A 20,155-nucleotide genomic window follows, 5' to 3' on the forward strand; every position below is an offset into this window, starting at 1 on the left:
ACCTGTTTGGGTGTCAAAGCCCTGGTGGTGGTCGGTGGAGGGTTCAAGTTGCTGAGGAAAAGGAATGGTAGCTCCCGGGAGGCCAGCTGGGTCATTACATTCCTAGACACTGCGATTGCTCAAATAGTAGCCCAACTTCAGCCCAGAACTCACCAGCCCCAAAATCCCCTTCTTGGGAGTAGTTGTGCCTCTCATGCCTCTCTCCCAGTGCCTTCATGTTCAAAGTCGAGTAATGTGAATCCCATTCATTTGCGACACAGCCAATGCGACTCACAGGTTGCAAGATGCAAGTTACCCAAAAGCCAGCACACCCTCTAGCCCCACCACAATCCGTGGGCATATCCAGCTATCAGGGGCATGGGGACCAGCTGAAGCTTCCCACGGAAGCACCTGGGGGCAATGCAGTGCCACCAGCACGAGGCAGCTTCCTCGACTCCAGAATTTTCTACATGGGAGGGACCTAAGGGGGACAATGCTCTCACCCCACCCCAAAACTAGATTTACATAGCACTTAACACAGCATTGGGAAAACGTCAGGAAAGTCCACATCAAAGCCTGGGGCCACCCTCTGTGCCGGCCAGGAGGAAAGGAAGGCTGCAGCCTCCTAGCCTACCCTAGGATCTCGGGATGGGATCTCAAGGCTGCCCAGCCCCCAGCAGCACCTGGGAAGGTGTGGCAACCACCGACAACAGCCTGGGTCAGGCCAGAGAGGGACCTGGCCCAATTTCTGTGGAGGCCGCCGGTCGTGACCAGCTTTATCGCCCTCCCCTGGTGACCCTGGGCTCAGAGCTGAGACGCCCTGATGTGGAAGAGTGACTGTGCCCTGATGCCCTCCCCCCACCTCCCCGCACACCTCCTACCCACCCAGAGACGGTACCTTTGTCGAGGACGGGCCCGAAGATGGCCAGGCTGTCGTCGATGGTGGTGCAGTTCCAGCGGCGGCCCCGGAACTGGTGCTGGCACTCCTGGATGCCCAGCTTCACGCCCTCGGCCACGCTGGGCATGATTTCGATGTAATTGCGGCAGAAGCGCAGTTGCTTGGGGACCAGGCCTGGGATGGAGCCGCAGAGCAGGGGCTGTGAGCCCAGGGATGTGTACTGCTGGCCCAGGGCCAGGGACCTGCAGGCAGACAGAAGGCAGTGGCACTGCAGGCACAAAGCACGCGGCCCACTGTGGGCATCGTTTCTTCTCCGTGAGTACTCAGGGTAGGTGGAGCCATGGAGGGCCTGTGAGCCTGAAGCCATGGCCCTGAGAAACCTGGCATCTGAACGCACTACCTTCGACCTGGCGTGTATACTGTCCCTTGAAGAGCAGAGCTCTGATCCAGGGAGTCGGCCCTCTGCCATGGGCATTTCCAGTTTGCAGGGGCACCTGGGAGCAATGCAATACTATGAAAAGAACCCTGGATGGAAAGATGGTATTAGAGGCCCAGGTCAAGTCCCTCCCAGGCTCTGGGCCAGTTTCCCTGATGGGGAGAGGTCAGGTTGGGAGTTTCAGTTTCTAGGGCCACATGGAGACTTTCAATGATCCATCAGAAGGAAACAAAATCTACGGAGATGAAGATGGCAGGAGCTGGCTTGATCCCCATCACATCTCAGAGAAAGCAGGAAGTAGAGAAGCCTCAGTCCTAGCAGGGAGCTTGCACATGTGCAAGCTTGCACTCATACATACACATACACACACATACCACCTGTGGCCATGCCTCTCAGCCTCTTCCCTGGGACGATGCCTGCCCAGCCCAGAGCCTCCCAGTGTCTCTCCCCAGGTCTTTGTCCGCCAGGGCCTCTGTGACCATCTTTGCAGCTCCCTAGAAGTTTCTGGAGCACCATCTCTTTTCTGACCAGAGATTGGAGCTTGGCTTTGTTTCATGAAAGTCTAGCTCAGGGTCAGGAGGGAGAAGACCTCAGATCGTACTCCCCCCATCCAATGCAAGTGACCTTGATCAAATCACGTCACTCTAATGTCCCTCATTTTTCAGTCAGTAGTCTGTCAGTCTAGGTGGGGCTAACCACGGACCACCCTGCCTTCTGCGGTGCCTGCCTGGGTCCTGAGGGGTGGGAGTGACTGCAGGCCTGGCCCGTCTGCACCCTGGGCCTTAAGACTGGACCTGAGTGATAGAGCAGGTCAGCCCAGAGCCCCCTGATGCGCACCAAGACACACACAGCATCTGACAGGGCTTTGCAGGTTGCCCTCTCCAGCCCCTGCCCTGTTTACAGTTATAAACTGGTTACTGTGATAATAATGACAATCAAACACCTAGCATTTATTATGTGCTGGACCGGTTCTGAGTGCTCATGTCTTACCTTATGGAAACCTCACAGCAAGTCTGTGAAGTAGGAACTTCATTATCATCGTCAACATCCCATTTCATAGACAAGGAAACTGAGGCCAGGGAGCTTAGTAAACTGCCCAAGTCTGCAGGACTGTGCAGCAGCAGAGGTGAGCCTCCCGCCCCAGCTCAGGCTGCCTCTCCACGTGCTCTTAACCAGCACATCCAGGCCTGCCCTGCAGCTGCCCCAGGGGCACTGCAACCACCGGATAGAGAAACCGAGCCAGGGTTCAGTGCAGATGACTCAGCATTGGGCCATCATGGGAGGAAGGGAAGAAGGCCATGCCTTTCCCACTCCCTCCTCTGACGTTTAGGCCCCAAAGCCCTATATGCAGACAGCTGGAGAGGGGAGCTGGGGCCGGATGGAGGTCGCTGCCAGGTAGCCCCATGGCCTCACCTGGGTTTGGTTCTGAGTGTGGGCCTTGAGGACCCCTCTAAAGGAATTTGGCGATTCTCTGCCACCTCCTCATACCCGGCCTGGTCCCTGAGTGTCCCAGAGCATCATGGGGAGACCTGGCACCAACTGCCCAGCCTCCGTGTCCCTCCCCTTCGGCCAGAGCCCTCCCCGGTCTCCCCCCAAAAGGCAGCTCCATCCATGCCTGTCTCTAGAGGGATGGACTGACCTTGAGGAGCCCACGCGCTCCTTCAACCTGGCCTCCTGGACCCACTGCAAACTCCAACCTGGTCAGGCCTGTGTCACAATCACCTCTGGCACCAGGGGGCTCTGTCCCATGTCGTCCCCCATTTACTGGTCTGCTTACCAACCACACCAGGGCCCCAGGGCTCCTTCCTTTACTCCTTCCACATCCTCTGTCCCTCTCCTCCTTCCCTGCCCTCTAGTGGCCTTTGCCCTACACCCGTTGGCACTTCTGCAGGCCTGGGCACCTTAAGCTGGATCAGAATAAGAACCTACAAGAGATGCCTTTAGAGAGCACAAAGCCCATCATACAGATCAGAAAGCAGAGGCCCACAGAGAGAAGCAGCTTGCTCAAGGCCACACAGCCAGATGCATGGAGCCAGGTGCGGCTGGTGCCGCTGCGGGGGGGGGGGGGGCCTGGGCTGGGGGGAAGCCCCGGCTGGCTCTTCATTTCCACTCCGTGAGGCTGCCCCTGATCCCAGCCCTCCAAGTGGCTCCCTGCTCCCTCATTTCACCAGCATCCCCACCCCAGTGGGTCCCAGGTGGGCCTACCCAGCCCAGCAAAATGCCCAAGCCCTACACACTGGCCGGCAGGGCTTGGTTGGCTGCAAAGGCCAGAGCCGTCCCCCAAACATCTCCCAGTAGGGAGATGCCACGGTCCCCTGCGCTCCCCTCCAGGGCACCAAGCCCTTGACTGTGAATCCTTCCTCCTGGACAGTCGCACTCTCTCCTCTGACCAAGCAGATTTCCTTTCCTCTGTAGTCGCATTCAACACTAGGATCATCACGACAACCACTTATTCAGCACGTGTATGCCAGGCGCTTCACAGATATCATGTCGCTTAATCCTCAACAAGAGCTCTATGACGTGGGTACTGTCATCTCGGTTTTACAGATGAGGAAACTGAGGCAGAGAAGTTGGGCAACCATAGATTTGTCTGACTCCAGGGATGATATCCTCCAAGAATAACTCCCAGCCTCAGAGACGATGAGTTCTCTTCCCTCCTCCCACCAAACCCTGTCTCCTTCCTGCTGTCCAGGTCCATCGTGCACCTGGAACCAGGCTGCCTGCATTCAAATCCAGCTCTGCTGTTTCCGAGCTGCTGATCTCAAGCAGTTTACTTAACCCCTCGTGCCTCAGTTTCTTCACCTGTTAAATAGACATAATGGGAGGGATAAAGGATAGAAAGCCCCTGGCACATAGGAAGCCCTCAAGTCGTGGTGGTCATGGTGGTTACCATGTGTTTAGGGGCTGTCCCCAGCACTTTGTCCCCTGCTACGTCATCAACCTCATTTCTCAGCCCTCCCATCCCTGACTTGACAGAACACATCGGAATTTTCAGAGCCCCTTCCCATCCATCACTGGGAAGGATGCAAGGCTGGCCCCTTTCCCGGAAGCTCAGTCCTAACCAGCGTGGCTGAAAGGACATCTGTGATCTGGCCGAGTGTTAAAGTTAACCCAAAGGGCAAGGGCATAGGGACCTTTCCAGGATGCTCCGTTCAAGGGTTTCAGCTCAGATCTGGACGTCCTGCCGGTGATGAGCAAGGGCCTCTAGGGATGGGGGTTTAGCTCTGAGGGCTGGTGCTGGGGCCAATGGGGCTGTGGCCGTGGGATGGATTTCTGCAGGAGAGCTGCCCTCCCCCAAATACGCCCTGCCACCCGACCGGTGAGCCTCCTACCCACACATGCGCATGTCTGAGATTCCACCACCACAGATGCGTTAACTTGACTCACAGCTCCTTTTGTCCCCACCAGCGAAGTGCATGTTCCCCTGGAGGAGGCCACACGGTGAGCCTCATGCCCCTCAGTTCTTCGCACCCAAGTGGGAGTGGCCTGCTGGCTGACTAGCGCCCGCCATCCGCCTCTCCACTGCCCAAGTCCCCGGCAAACATCTTACCCATCCTTCAACCTCTAGTTCCTGGGCCGCCTCCATTCTGAAGGATTTCGTGGGCCCCCAGACAGAAGTAACCTCTCCTCCCTCTGTTTCTCCTCTACTTCACTCAGACCTTATCTCAAAGGGCTGAACTGACTTGTTTCCAATTCCATCTGGCTGTGCTAGTGTGAGTTCCCTGAGGATAGAGGTTGTGTTGCATCTCCTCCCATCCCCCACCAACACCTCTCACCATACCAGACACACAGACACACACACGCATACACACAAGCACCCACACAAGCACACTTGGCCGACCAAAGGGCCAGGCCCATGCCAGGTACTCGCTGATTCTCCAGGGGAGGAATAAAAGAACGACTCCTTCCCCAAAGGCCAGTCTGATCCACCCCCAGTCTTGCAGCCAAACTCCCCAGGCTTCCAGGCATCCGGAGGTTCCACCTACATACAGGACAAGATTCCTCAGTTCCGCTGAGGAAGTTCCTACGTTTAGGACCCGAGAGAGTGGCTGGGCTCCCAAGGGAGGTGGGGACCTGCCTGGCACTGGCAGCTGGTGAGGGGGAGGGGGGAGGGCACCGCCAGGCCTATTTATACCCAGCTCCTGGCCCTGCCCAGCCCAAGGGCCCTGCCACCCTCCCCTAAGGACAGTTCATCCTCCGCCCAACCACCCACTGCCCAGCTGGGCCGAGGACAGACACAGGCAGCCAGGCGGATGGGTGGCAGGTGCCAGCCAGCGACAGGCTGCTCCAGAGGCCTCGATGTTGACCTCTGAGGATGAAACCCCCTCTCCAAACAGGCCAGGCTTAAATGCCATGCACGGTCTAATCAGCCTCCCAGCCCCATCAAGCCATTCAACGCCCCGCTCAGCGCCTTCGGCCTCCAGAAGCTGAAGGTGGGCCTGCATGGTGAGCACAGGCCACCTCAGTGCTGAGCCAGCCTAGGCACACAGCATATAGTGAGAGGCCTACAAGGGTCCCGCGCGGCGCAGCCTGTTCAGTGACCGTGGCGCGGTGGACCCACAGACTCTGCCGTCCACCCAGCAATGACCTGCCGGCAGGGACCACGTGCTGTCCCCGCCCTGCTCCCCTTAACGAGCCACGTGGGTTGGAGCCCTACACCCAGCCAGGTGCCCTCCCCTGCACTCACACTTTCCTACATTTTTGACCTTCGACTCTTCCAACATTATAGTATTTGAGAGATTGGAGGGGCCTCAGGAGTCATCTAGTTTAGGGTGTTTCTTATTTGTTAGCCATTTTTTCCTAATATACATCCTCCCCCCACCCTCCCTGGTACATAAAACAGATAAAAAGAGGGACTCTTCGTCAAAAAGCTAAAGATAGAATCATCATATGACCCAGCAATTCCACTCCTGGGTATAGATCCTGGAGAATTGAAAGCAGGGATCCAAGCGATACTTGTACACCAGCGTTCATGGCAGCACTATTCGCAACAGCCAAAAGGTGGAAACAACCTGAGTGTCCATCCGCAGATGAATGGATAACAAAACATGGTAAATCCACACAGTGGAATATTATTCAGCCACAAAAAAGGATGATGCTCTGATACAGGCTACAACATGGATGAACCCTGACAACATTATACCAAGTGAAACAAGCCAGACACAGAAGGACAGATATAGTATGATTCCACTTACATGAGGTACCAAGAACAGGCAAATGCACAGTGACCAAGAGTAGGTTAGCGGTAGCTGGGGGCTGGGAGGGGAAGTCACAGCTTAATGAGTATGAGTTTCTGTTTGGGACGATGAAAAGTTCTGGAAACAGTGGTGATGGTTGGACAACATTGCAAACCTACTTGATGCCACTGATTTGTACACTTAAAAATGGTTAAATTGAAGGAAAAAAAAAAAAAGAAGGGCAGGGGCCCAGAGACCTATCCCTTGACCTTCCCCCTTGCTCTCACCTGTGGCCCCTCTGCAGGATGCAGTCTGAGAACCACTGGTCTTATCTAATTCCTTCCTCCCCTGGATGGGAAGACTGAGACCCAGAGAGAGTTTGTTATTTTCCCAGGTCACACAGTCACATATGGGCGGGGCTGTGGAAGGTGGATCCAAGGGTGCAGCCCAGGGAAAGGCTCCGGGGTCCCCACCTCTGCTCTCCAGTCTCAGCGTGAGCTCCGTGGCCAAGCCTCCCCTGGTCATGCCTTTCTTGGAGTCATGGTCCTCTCGGCCTCACCTTTTCCAACGGCGAGGACTGACCATCTCTGCTAGCCCCAGACAGGCCACCTGAAGATGCTGACCCAAAGAACCGGTGCCTCCTAAGCTGACTGCCATGAGTTCAGGAGGAAGGGAAGGAGATGGAAAAAGGGAGGAATCAGAACCACCTCCTTTGTGGTCCTTTGTCTCTTTCCTCCAGAGTGACCACCGTGTTTCTGGAAACAATAGCCCAGTGCTTGGTGCTCTACCAGCTGGCTCCTGGACAGTACTGGACAGATGGCCTTCCTGTTCCTGGGTCCAGAGGGGCCCAACCCTGGCCTGGGGCAAGATGGAAACTTCCAGAACGGGAAAGAAGATCTTGAAAATGGGCAGAAAGTAAAGATCCAGCACTGGCCTTGGAGCTCAAGGTTACTACCTTTCCACTTAGCTCAAGAGGCCACTCAGGGCTGGTGGACGTCATGAGGGGAGCCTGGCAAGTTCAGGGGCACATGTACCCAGTGCGGTAGGGGAGGGCAGGGCCTAGTGGGCCCTGATGCACCCAACTCCTAGAACTTCCAAAGAGCTTAAACACGATGGCAAGGGCCACTCACCTCGGTGCTTTGGCAGGGAGCTTGTGACAAAGCAAGAGGAGGGCCTTAGGTCAAGGGTCACAAGCTCCCACTTTTTTCTACCCATCCGCTTATCCTCCCTGGAGCACATGTGGGCCCCACGGGTGCTAAGCACAGCTCTACACCCTCCCAACCCAACCCAACCCTGAACCCATCTCAGTACGAGCCAAGGGGAGGGAGTTGCTTCTGAGTCCAAAGGGCTCACGTGGTCCCGTAGTCCTCAGAGCGGGCCTAGATACCCCAGCAGGTGCCTTTCATCAACATCTCCCTGGACCTTTCCCGTCAGCAGCTGGTCCATTCACTCAGTAGGCATGGATGGGTCCTCTGGTTCTCATGTGTCCCAAGAAGAGCTACAGGGCCACCCTTGTTTATACACAGGAAGGGAAGGGTGAGGGTAGAAAGCATCCACACACTGAGCTGGGACCCAAGGTCCAGAGAGGAGTCACTGAAGAAGCAACTGCAAGAACCTGACCCCAAGAGCAGTAAACATGTGGAGTGCATAGAGGTGCCTGCCCTTAGCAGAGTAGGTTAAAGCCTTCCCTTGGTAAACAAATTCATTCCCCACCTATTCACTCAACACACATTTAAGTGACCACTGAATGGGGCCGAGTGCCAAGCACTGGAAACATGGAGATGAACTGAGCCACACCCATGGGGCACCCAGACCAGGAGGCATCTGTCAGTTACAGACCAACAAGCGTTTGTCCAGCACCTACTAGGTCTGGGTGCCATGAGTGACAAAGGGTCCCCAGCCACCTGTAGCTTAGCACCCGAGTAACCCTCATGCCAGAAAGCACATGGTAAGAGTGGGGGCATCCCGGAAGAGGGGCGAGCGAGTCCCAGGCAGTGGTGACCATGAAGCACGCTGGCAGGCACTGAGCTGGCGAAGGATGGCTGGGGCTCCCCCAGGGGGAGCTGGGGTGCCCGGGAAGAGCCCCCAGGCAAGAGGTGGGAGAGAACGGTGGTGGGCCCACCCCATCTGGAGTCCAGGGACCTTACAAAGGAGCAGAGGAGGGGAAGGGGGCCCCAAGTGCCAAGTTTTACTCTGGCGACATGAGCAATCATTGAAGATTCCTGAGCTGGGCTTTGGAATATTAACCTATTAGACAACGTCTAACTGCAGAATGGGGCCAGCGGGTGGGCACTAAGAGACCCAAGACTGGGAGAGGAGTGGGGGTGAGGTGGCCGGGGTGACACTCTATGCTAAGGAGAGTCTCAGGCCTGTCTGCGTATTACAGTCCCCCAGGGGAACAGGTTTCAGGGGTCAGGGGTGACCTCTTTGGCCTGGGGCCCGAGCACCTCCCATTTAGTTTAGCAGGGCCTGTGGCTCTGGGTCTCAGGACAGTGGCCTTAGAAGCAGAGAGGAAGGGACTTCCCTGGTGGTGCAGTGGTTAAGAATCCGCCTTCCAATGCAAGAGACGTGGGTTCGATCCCAACCTAAGATCCCACATGCTGCGGGGCAACTAAGACCTGCATACCACACCTGCTGAGCTCGCAGGCCACACACTACAGAGCCCGTGCACCCCAACTAAGACCCGACACAGCCATAAAAATAAATTAAATAAATTAAAAAAAAAAAAAAAACAGAAGCAGTGAGTAAGGATGGGTCACATGGAAACAACAGGAAGGAGGAAAGGATGACCAAGATTTTGAGCCAGGATGACCAGAAAGATGGAGATGCCGTCAACCGAGAAAGGGGACGTAAGAGGCAAAGCAGTCTGGGGAAAAAAGAGGAAGTTTGTGGGGCTGGTGAGACCTGCAAGCACCGAGGTCCAGACAGCACCGGGGGTGCAGAGCTGGAGCCCAAGGGAAAGAGCAAGGCTAGAAGTTCAGATCTAGGAATCCGTCCCGGAGCTAACAGTTGAATAGTACTCGAGGCCTTGTCTCCCCCAGGGGGCACCCAGAAAAAGGGTGAGACAATCGGGGAGCCTCATGGTGGCGGCGGTGGATGCCATGTGCCAAGGGAGGGAGGGAGGAGGCACGAGGGTGGAGACAGGGCCCTCACACCAGGGGGGCTAGAACTTCAGGCCAAGAGGTGGAGAGGGCTTTTCAAAACCCGGCAGGAGGCAGGCTGGTCGGGCTGGGCTCTGCCAACACGGGCACCAAGCACCCGGGTCTGTTTTCTTGCAGGTATTCCTGAGCAGGAGACGTGCAGCCAATAGACTTGGACAGAGCGAGTCACCACGCCCTTCCTTCCTTCCTCTCCTCTGCTCCTTCCCTCTTCCACTTTTGTCCCCACCCTCCTCCCTGGGTGATGCATCCTAAGCCTTCAGTTCACAGCCCTGTCCTCCTGCGGGGTGGGGTGGAGGTACCTCTCCGTGCTCACAGTGGGACCTCCCAGCCTGCCCCCCACTCCACCCCGGGGAGCTCGTCCCGCTCGCCCTGGGACCCAGGATCTGGGTCGCTCCCTCAGGTTGTTTTGGCTGAAATCTGGCCCTTTGGACTTCGGTCAGCACTTCCTGGATCTGTACTGGTGTGAATGTGGGGGAAAGGGGGTATTCCAGGCCAGCAGTCCGCATCGCCATGGGTGACAAAACCCACGCATCCCCCCCCCCCAAATGGAACCAAAGTGAAAAGCCGTTCCCTCCCATTGGCAGCAGCCCCTGAGGACTGGCCACGGTGCCCTAAACTCTCCAGCACAACTCAGGGCCCTACTGGCCAAGTGGCCACTTGTGCACTCTGTGAGTGGCTATGACAACTCCCCTCTGCTGCCCAACTTCTAGAAGCCACCTTTCAGGACCAAGTGGGCACCTCAGACCACCTGAGAGCTCAGAGGGGCCACAGCCGTGGAAGGGAGAGAAGCGAGTGGGGGGACACTCAAAGCCAAGGTCTTGCAGAGTTCCCAGTAAAAGGGAGGGGCGGGCCCTGTGGGACGTTTCTTTGGGGAGAAGATGGGGAGGGGGGAGGGAAGAGAGGGGTGCAGAGGGTGGGGCAGGGCCTCGGCTGGAATGTTACAGCTTCTGTTCTCCAAAGCGGCTCCCAGAGTGCCTGGCCTGAGGCTCCTGGCTGATCTGATAAGATGTGACAAGGCGGCCTGAAAAATGTTGAAACCTGTAAAATGTTGAAACCTGTTTTTTGTTGTGTTGTGAGCGTTAGGGGTTTTTTTTGCCTTCTCAATTTCATAGGAAAGTGGAGTTGATCAGAGTGGAGAAGGGGAGGAGGTAAGAGAGAGGGATCGACCCCTTCAGGCAAATTGCAGGGGGAGGGGGGTGGCACAGGGCGGGATGGTCAGACCTGGGGAGGAGGAAGAGAGGGTGAGAACTGAGAGGAAGCAGGGGGACAGAGGCCTTGGAGAAGGGGGAGGGGCTCCTGCCTCTCTGGCCCGTCAGCAGCTCCAGCTTGGGTCCTCAGGGCTGTGTCCTCCTCGCACGGAGAGGACACACGAGCTCTCGGCCTCTTCCTTCAGGCAGGTATTAGCCTGGGAAGACTAGGCCTGAGCCCAGGTGGGTGTCCAGAGAGAAGCGAAAGGGGGCCCAGGGCCTCACTCCTCAGACCCCCAAAGGGTCTCCCGAGGGGCACCAAGACCCCTGGCGGACAATGTTTCCAGGTGACACAGAGGGACGCACTCCCAAGTGCACCGGCTTCCTCGAGCACTTTGGAACTCACAGGCGAGCCCTTTAAACCATGTCACGGGCTTCCCTGGGGGCGCAGTGGCTGAGAGTCCGCCTGCCGATGCGGGGGACACGGGTTCGTGCCCCGGTCCAGGAAGAGCCCACATGCCGCGGAGTAGCTGGGCCTGTGAGCTATGGCCGCTGGGCCTGCGCGTCTGGAGCCTGTGCTCCGCAATGGGAGAGGCCACAACAGTGAGAGGCCCGCGTACCGCAAAAAAAAAAGAATCCGCCTGCCCATGCAGGGGACACGGGTTCAAGTCCTGGTCCGGGAAGATCCCACATGCCGTGGAGCACCTAAGCCCGTGCGCCACAACGACTGAGCCCGCGCGCCTAGAGCCCGTGCTCCACAACAAGAGAAGCCACCACAATGAGAAGCCTGCGCACCACAACGAAGAGTAGCCCCCGCTCGCCGCAACAAGAGAAAGCCTGCACGCAGCAACGAAGACCCAACACAGCCAAAAATAAATAAATAAAATAATTAAAACAAAACAAAACACGTCACACTTGTTGAGTCCTGACCCTTCAGAGCTGGAAGCTGCGGCCCAGTCTCTGCCCCCAGACCCGCACAGGTGGTTATGCTGTTTCACAGCGGAGGCAGCTGGGGCCTGAAGACGTTAAATGACTGGCTTGGGGTTCAGGATACTTCTGCCAAATGGCTTCTCTTCAAACGAGTCCAGCCTTAGCAACTTGAGAGGCGCTGAGCGTTCTAGAAACCACAGTGGGACCAGGTCTCTGGGGTGCTCACTGGGTACAAAGGTAACCAAATGGCTTCTCTCCAAATGAGTCCAGCCTTAGCAACTTGAGAGACGCTGAGCGTTCTAGAAACCACGGTGGGACCAGGTCTCTGGGGTGCTCACTGAGTACAAAGGTAGATGCTTGATAAAAGCCTGGGGAATGAGAGTGTCCGCCTGAGAAGGTTCCCCTGCCGTCTCTTGCTAGATGGAGGAGGCGGGGCGGGGGAGGGACATGAGATGCCCTAGAGAGGCTTTATAAAGCCTTCTGTGAGCGGCCACAGGCCTTAGTTACTCTATCACAGTACCAGGCCGCACAGTGTCCAGGTTGGTGGGACCTTGGCCGCTATCTGGTCCAGTTCCAGCTGAAGCCCAGACTTGCCCAGGGTACCTCCAGGCTTGAGACAGTACAGGGAGCACAGTCCAGGCCTGAGATGCCCCCAGCCACAACTCTGCTTCCCTTCCACCACGCAGTTCCTTCTTCTTTCTTTTTGTTTTTGATAAATTTATTTATTTTTATTTATTTATTATTTTTGGCTGCGTTGGGTCCTCGTTGCTGCGTGCGGGCTTTCTCTAGTTGCGGCAAGCGGGGGCTACTCTTTGTTGCAGTGCGCGGGCTTCTCTTGTTGCCGAGCACAGGCTCTAGAGCGCGTGGGCTTCAGTAGATGTGGCACGTGGGCTCAGTAGTTGTGGCACACGGGACTAGTTGCTCTGCGGCATGTGGGATCATCCCAGACCAGGGCTCAAACCCGTGTCCCCTGCATTAGCAGGCAGATTCTCAACCACTGCGCCACCAGGGAAGCCCATCAGCCCTCTTATTTATTACTTTGGGCTCCTATTCATCCATCAAGATCCAATTTTAAAAGCCCCTCTTAATGTGTCCAGTTTAAACTGTTCCCTCTGGGTATTTCCCAGTTCTTATATATACCTCAGAGGGAAACTCAGACACTTTCCATTGAATCGTCCACTGACGCTGTGTTTTTCCACTAAAACAGTTTTTTGAGAGGAGGAACCATTTCTTTCGTTTTTGTAGGTTGGGCGGGCAGAGTGCTTGTTCACCAACAGGCCCAGCACACCTCCTCCTTCCGCCACACTGAGCGGCTCCACCTGACTACCCCAACCTCCTCACCTCCCCCAAATCCCACAGGCTGCCACCAGGACAAGCTGAGGGCAGGTGACGGCCGCACTGGTCCTCTGGGTCTTATCACACAGCCTCTGCTTCCACTGTCTGGAGATCCTTTATCTGCATCTTAGGAAGAAGCCCAGGAGGGAACCTGGAAATCAGAGCTGCTTGGCTGGGAGTTCACTCTCACAGTGGCTCCCTAGGGCTCCTCTGAAAGCCCTATGTCTTCAACTCAACAAATATTCATGGTAGGTCAGGCCCTGTGGTGCCTGGGGCACCCCTGGTGTTGCATGAGCTCCCAGCTGAGCCTGGGCACTGCCCCAGGTAGCCCGTGCTCCTCCCTGACCGGGGCCGGCGTGCCCACCCACCCTGCCTCACACCCAGACAGCAAGGACCACCTGCCCTGGTGAGGGCTGGGGCCCTGAGGACTTCACCTGCCTCGACCATCCCACCCACACTCCCTCACACCACGCCTTCTGGAGGACCAAGAGCATGATTTCACCAGCTGGCTGCTCTTCGTGGGTGCGGCCATGGCACTACGGGACTCAGATCACTTGCAGTGGTTTTGAAAAATACAGACAGCTGGGCTCCAAAGCCAGCCCTGCTGAATCAGACTATCAGGGGAGGAGTCCAGGAAGCTGGATCGTTAAAAACCTCCTCCAGAGTGTGACAACAGCACAGTATAAGATGATGCAATGTGAAGTATCCAGCATACCCTGGAAAGTTCTCTGGCCAAAGATGTTTAACCTGAATCTCCACAAGCCTTTAGAAGTAACTTTCAGCTATCAGGAAACACGAGGGATAGAGGAACAAACCAAATGACACTATGGGGAAGCGACCAGACAAATTCACAAGGCTACAGGCCTGAACTCTCCAAAGTCCAAGTTACTTTTAAAAAGTGTGTGTGTGTGTGTGCGCGTGTGTGTGTGTGTGCGTGTGTGTGCGTGTGTGTTGGGGGAAGGAGGGGAGGGATGTTTTGGATTAAAATAAACTTATGAGACAGAACAATCAAATAACTGGAAACTGGTTTGAAAATCCTAGCCATGAAGGCATTTTGAGGATAATTGGGGAAATGTGAATCATTAGGAATCATTAATAATTGGGTTAAGTGTGATAATGGTATGTGGTCATAGGCGTCATCCTTACATTGTAAAATACAGAGGTGAAGAGTCATGATGACTATAACTTTGAAATGGTTCAGCAAACCAAACACTGTGTAGGGGATGGGGGGCGGGGAGGGAGGAGAGAAAGGGGAGGGGGGAGCAATTACGGCAAAATGAAAAACACTTGAACTAGGAGGTGTGCACGTGGGTGCTCCTGGAATTATTTTTTCTGTTTTCCTGATTAACAATTTTCATAATAAAAGTTAGAAGGAACATAAACTCCAACTAATTCGTGGGGACTTCTGGACACGACCCGCGTGGGGCTCGCACCTGGCCTCGCCCGCCCCGAGCACGGAGGGTGGCCGAGTCTCTGGACCCGCCGTGGCCCCTGCGGCAGCAGGTGCACCCGACGGGGCGGGTGGGGGGGCGCTGCGCCATCGCTGGGCGGTCAAGGCGCCGTCCACTCCCCGCCTTTCAGGGCGGGTACGTCCACCGCGTTCCCAGGAGCGCTTCCTTGAGCCTGGTCCCCCCACGGCGCTGAGCACGCGCAGGTGGGAAAAAGCCCTGCCCGGCACCTGGACTCCTACCCCACCCCCAGCTCTGTTTAGGGAGGCTCCACGCAAGTTCAAAGCGGTGCCTGCCCCTCCCTCCCGGCCCCATCCCCATCCTCAGGCGAGGCAGCCCGAGCGAGCCTCAACATCTTCCTCTGCGCCCCTCCAAATTCATCAGTCCCGGAGTCCCGCCGCCAATTCCTCTGCAGTGTCGTTGCACTCACTCCCCCTGTCCTTTCTTCTCAAGGGCCCCCTCGCCACAGGCGCCTGAGTTTTGCAAGCATCTACTCAGCACCTATTAGGAGTCATATTCGGGTCTACCGCAGACCCATGCAGGACCTTTAAATGTTCCAGCACTCAGAGGGGTGGGTCACCGGCTCTCAACCCTGGCTGCATGTCACATGGCCCCGGGGGAGTTTAAAACTACTGATGCTGGGGCCCCATCCCCAGAGAAAGGGATTTAATTGGTCTGGGTGCCCCCTCCTCTCTGTGGTAGCCTCCCTTCCTCCATTATAAGAGGAGGACACAAGGGGCCTCCCTGGTGGTCCAGTGTTTAAGACTCCACGCTTCTGCTGCACGGGGCACCGGTTGGATCCCTGGTCGGGGACCAAAAAAATAAAAGAGGAGGCAAGATGGAGGAGAAACACTGTCCTCGGTCACAGACAAGGCTCAGAACCTGCCAGTGGTCACCGGGGGTCGGGCGGGGGCATAGCTGGGCCTCCTCAGCCCTCTGCCATCCATCCCCAGGGGTCCTACCTCCTCCTGCGCCAGCACTAACCCATCCTTTACAACCACGGTTTTGTCCACATCCTCTCATGAAGCAGCTCTCCCTCATCGTCTCTCTCCTGGCCTCCCAACAGATCTCCATCTTTATGGGAACGGAAGCAAAACTTTTTGGATCCGGCAACACATCAGTAAAAAGTGTTTGGGCATGCCCCCCCATTTACATACATTAGGTCTAAATCACACGCCAGCCTGCCACCATGCTCACCTGTCAGGTGCATTACAAAACACACGCTAACATGCACTGGAAAAAGACAAGATAGAAAGTATATTTCAAAAGAATCGTTTCCTCCTACAGCCTCATCTAGTGACCTCCCACCCAAGCCTTCAATCCTGTGTCCTTTTCTTAGCCTTGCAGTGGTGGGATATATGTCTGTTAAGCGGAAATTCTCTCTGCAGAAATGCAGGACGCCACCAAACATTCTTGGGGTTCCAGGTACCAAGGCCTTTCTCCTCCTTTCTTCCCCATCTTTCTTTGTTCTTGACCACAGCTACTTTGTTTTTGTCTAGGATTTCCAGTTCCCCACTCATATCTCACCGGCAGTGCTTTCTCTCCACACGTCCATGGTGGAGCCCTCCTGTCCACATGCCTCCTCTCGGTCTGTCCTCACTTTCCCCTCCCTCACCTCTGCTCACTGCATACGCCGTTGTCCCACCAGACCAGCTGCATCCCTGCACGAGTGCTGGTGCCACAGGCAATTTCCATATTTTCAGTCCTGTGTTCCTAGTCACATTTGTTACAAAAGTATTTCTTCCAGGGGAAATACACTTTGGACAGAAAGGATAAAATCAGTCTCTCTCTCTCTCTCTCTCTCTCACAAACACACACACACACAGCAGACATTTAAAGTAAAAAAAAATTAAAAATTAATTACCAATTTCTCTACTAATAGGATGTGTGTTCAACATGAGGGGAAAAATATCATAGCAATTAGCTCCAGTTAAGGGTCCTTCATAAATCACCTGGGCTAAGAGAAGGCCTGAGTACCACAGACAGGAGAAGGTAGCCACAAAACAGAGAGATGTAATGGGGACATGCAGAGCTGTAAATAAAATAAAGCGGAAGGCTTTTACAGGTGCATACCCAGTGGTGCATAAGATAATGTGAGTGGTTAATAAGGTCATGAGGAAATAATTTACTGAACTGTGTAAGGTAGTGAGGGGACCAATTTACTGGGGCACTCAGAATGGTTATTATTATTACTAATAATAGCTAACATTTATTGAGCCCTGACTAGTGCCAGGAGCCATGTAAAGCTCTTAACATAGAACATATATTTTAATTTGCCAAAGAATCCTATGAGGTTATTATTATCCCCATCTGACATGGGTTCAGAGAGGCTAAGTAACTTGTCTGTGGTCACACAGCTAGGATATGGTGGTGCTGAGTTGGCCACTAGAGCAATGAGGTGAAACATTAGGACAAGGTCTGTATGGAGTGTGCTGGTGGAAGGCTGAGGGGGAGGGGGCTACTCAGGCTGCTCCCTGGATTTACAGCCCTATAAATTCAAATGTGGGGGCCCCTGCCTATTGATCTTTCTTCCTTTGAATGTTGTCATGCATCTTCCACACTCCAGGTTTACTTCTCTGTATCTCAGACAAGGCCAGACCCACACTCAAGGCTTCCCCGGGGAGAGGAGACCTCCATCTGAGGGCTGAAGAGGTTTGTGTGTGAGACAGGACACATGAATTCAGGACCTCTTCCAAGAGAGGTCAGGGTAGATGACACATGTTCCAGCACCTTCCAGTTTGCAAAGCATCAATGGCATCTCAGTGAATCCTCACAACAGCCCTGGGAGGTAAATACTGTCTCTTTACAAATGAGGAAACTGAGGTTCAGACAGGGCACCATAAGCCAGTAAGTGGCGGTGGGGTTTGACCCTTGTCTGTCTGACCCCAAATCCTGTACTGTTGCTACTTTGCTCCACTGTGGAGGTTCCACCCACTGGTGATGACCAGTTCATTCAAGCAGAACGCATTGGTTCAGCACCCACTGTGTGCTCTGTACGGAACTGGGCACAGGACAGTGTCACGTCCTTGACCTGGAGGAGGGTAAAACGGAACGGGCAGGCCACGTGCACAGGAAGAGAGGACCAGCCAGCACACGGACCGTCCTGGTGGAGATGGAAGGAACACGCAGAGTGGGATGGGTGCGGGTAATCCACAAGACCTCAAAGGGCTGTGCTCTGGGGTAGATCTTTATGACAGAAAAGGAAGAGGAAGGGCACTTCTGAGACAGTGATGTGACTCAAAACACTGAAACCCGAGGAGCAAAGAGGGAGGAGGCCAGGGCTTGAGGTCCCAGCTGATGAGTTTAGATCCCATAGTCAGGGAAGTGGGGACCACCTATGGACCTGAAAGAGGCCCGGGCCCTACACAGGGCTGCCCCGCTAGAAAGGGGTCCCTCAGAGCTGGAAGGAAGGCTGGGGGAAGCTGGAACAAAACAAAGGCCCCCAGGAGGCTCCATGGCCCCGATGGGGGAGTTCACTTGGGGTCCCAGAAGCTGAGGTGCTGGGCAACTCAGCCAACTGGGGGAAGGGGGTGCTTCCAAGCCTTCAGGGAATTCAGATTCTCCTTTGTTCACAGAACAAACACACTGCACCATGTGGAGAGGATAAAAATCTAAAAGCTGACACCTTACCAGACTCAAGCTTTTGCTAGCCCAGTCAGTAGAGGGATCCCTGGGAATTCCCTTTTCTTTCCAGGCCGGGAAGATCTCAGCACCCCCTTCTCTCACTCCCTCTGCCAGACCCACTGGCTGCTTCCATTCGGGGGTGCCTTTGCCTCATGACAGCTGGTGGGAGATCTCCCCCGCTCACTGCACCGCCAGCCCTCCGGCCGCCATTTGGGCCCCCGTGACCTGTGCTCAGGTGTTGAGGCAGCAGCCGCTCACCTGCCTGGAATGAAGTCCCCCAACCTTCTCTGCTCCAAGAGAAACAGCCTCTGGCATGTGCATCTTAAATCTCCCGGTTCGCATAACCAGCTTCAGCCCCTCTCCCGAGGCCCCCACTTCTCACTTCTGTTGTGCGGCCAGACCGGGGAAGGTGCTAGAACAAAGCCCTGGCCAGCGCGTAAAGAGGAGGACGGTCAACCCCGCGACCGCTGGGGAAGAATGGAGTCCGCCTCCGGGGTCTGAGAAGCCCAGCTGCCACGTGCGGAAGGGGACTCCAGGTTGCTCATTTCAGAAGTCGGGGAGATGCGCCCCCTCCCCCGCAAATCCGGGTGCCCCTTTATAACCCTCAGGAATCTTTCCATCTTTCACCAGGATAACCAAACCGGGTCAACGCCACCACAGGCGTCCTGCCTGCGAACATTTCCCAGGCTCACCCGGGGCCCGCGGCGAGGTGCTGGGGGCGGTGATACCAAGCAATTCCAGGACCTCTCTGCCTTTTCAGCAGCATTGCTGACTCACGGGTGACTTTCCGCCGTGTAGTCTCAAAGTCCTGCCTCAGTATCTTGGTCTTTCTGGGTCAGCCACGAAAGTGCTGGCAACAACCGCGGCCTCTCTCGTTCTCGCGCGAACGTGCTCTGTTATGCGCATGCGTACACGTAAACCCCCACCCTGCGATGGATTTCCGTCTTATTGGGAAGCCTAGAGGACAAGTCAGGTTCTCATTAGGGTTAATTATAGGTGAAAAGAGGTAGAGGAGACGCCCAATCCCTGAGTGGAGAGCAGCGTCGCCTACTACGGGTCGATCTGGCTGACCTGAGTCCTGGTCCCTTTGCTACCACCAGTGCATGAGGTGGAAAATTGTAAACATCACCTACTTCAAAGAGGCTGGAGGGAGGAGTCATCGAAAGGATGTAGGTAAAGCCCTTATCACGATCCCTGGCACAATGGATGGTAGTTGCTATTGTTATAAGTGCTAACCCAGACCAATGCCATCTCCATTCCAGCTACTATTTCATGTGCTTTACACGTATTAACTCATTTAATCCTCCCAGCGACCCTGTGAGGAGGGTACTGTTATCATCACCTTCACCGGGGAGGGAAATTGAACTGCAGAGATTACGTAGTTTGCTGGAGGTTACCCAGGTAGTCTGGAGCGCATCCAGCCTGACTCCAGAGCCTTCAGCCTTAACCACAGTGCTCTACCGGCTCTCTGGAAGAGGTCGGTGGAGAGCTTCATCACTCAGCAGGTGGGGACCGAGCACCCGTTCATGGGAATACAGAGAGGTGAGTGTGACATGGTCCTTGCCCTGCAGAGGCTCCCAGATTCATAGGGAGACAGATGCCTAAAACGAAAACGATAGGAGACCTAATGTAAGAGATGCATTCTACCGGCGTGATGGGGTTAGGCTTTGTAGAAATACTGTGGGAAGGGTCTGACACTGGCCAGAGAGACCCATGTCCCCAGGGTACAAAGATCAGCTGGGCCTGGTTTCTGCCAGCCTCACAGGAAAGGGGATTCAGCTAAATTGATCAGTTGATTAGCTGATTGCTTCATTCATCCATTCATGCATTCATTCAACTCAAGACCCTCTGGGATGGGTGCTCTGGACTGAACTAGTTCACACAGAATGATTTTTAAAAGTCAGAGGAATCATAGCCCAATTGCTGAGATGAATAAGACCACAAGGACAAACTGACACTAAAAGGGACAGGAGAATCTCC

At 55.1% G+C, this 20,155-nt stretch overlaps 1 protein-coding gene across 1 annotated transcript in view; it reads right to left on the reverse strand.

The window, feature by feature from the left end:
• WNT3 (Wnt family member 3) overlaps window positions 1–20,155 on the reverse strand; it is a 47,280-nt gene that overhangs the window by 7,675 nt on the left and 19,450 nt on the right. Inside the window, exon 2 of the mRNA XM_030850029.3 lies at window positions 878–1,119. Coding sequence (XP_030705889.1) covers window positions 878–1,119 — 242 coding nt within the window. The remainder of the gene's footprint in view (window positions 1–877; window positions 1,120–20,155) is intronic.

This window comes from Globicephala melas, chromosome 20 (genome assembly GCF_963455315.2).
Source record: "Globicephala melas chromosome 20, mGloMel1.2, whole genome shotgun sequence".
In the NCBI taxonomy this organism is placed as follows: domain Eukaryota; kingdom Metazoa; phylum Chordata; class Mammalia; order Artiodactyla; family Delphinidae; genus Globicephala; species Globicephala melas.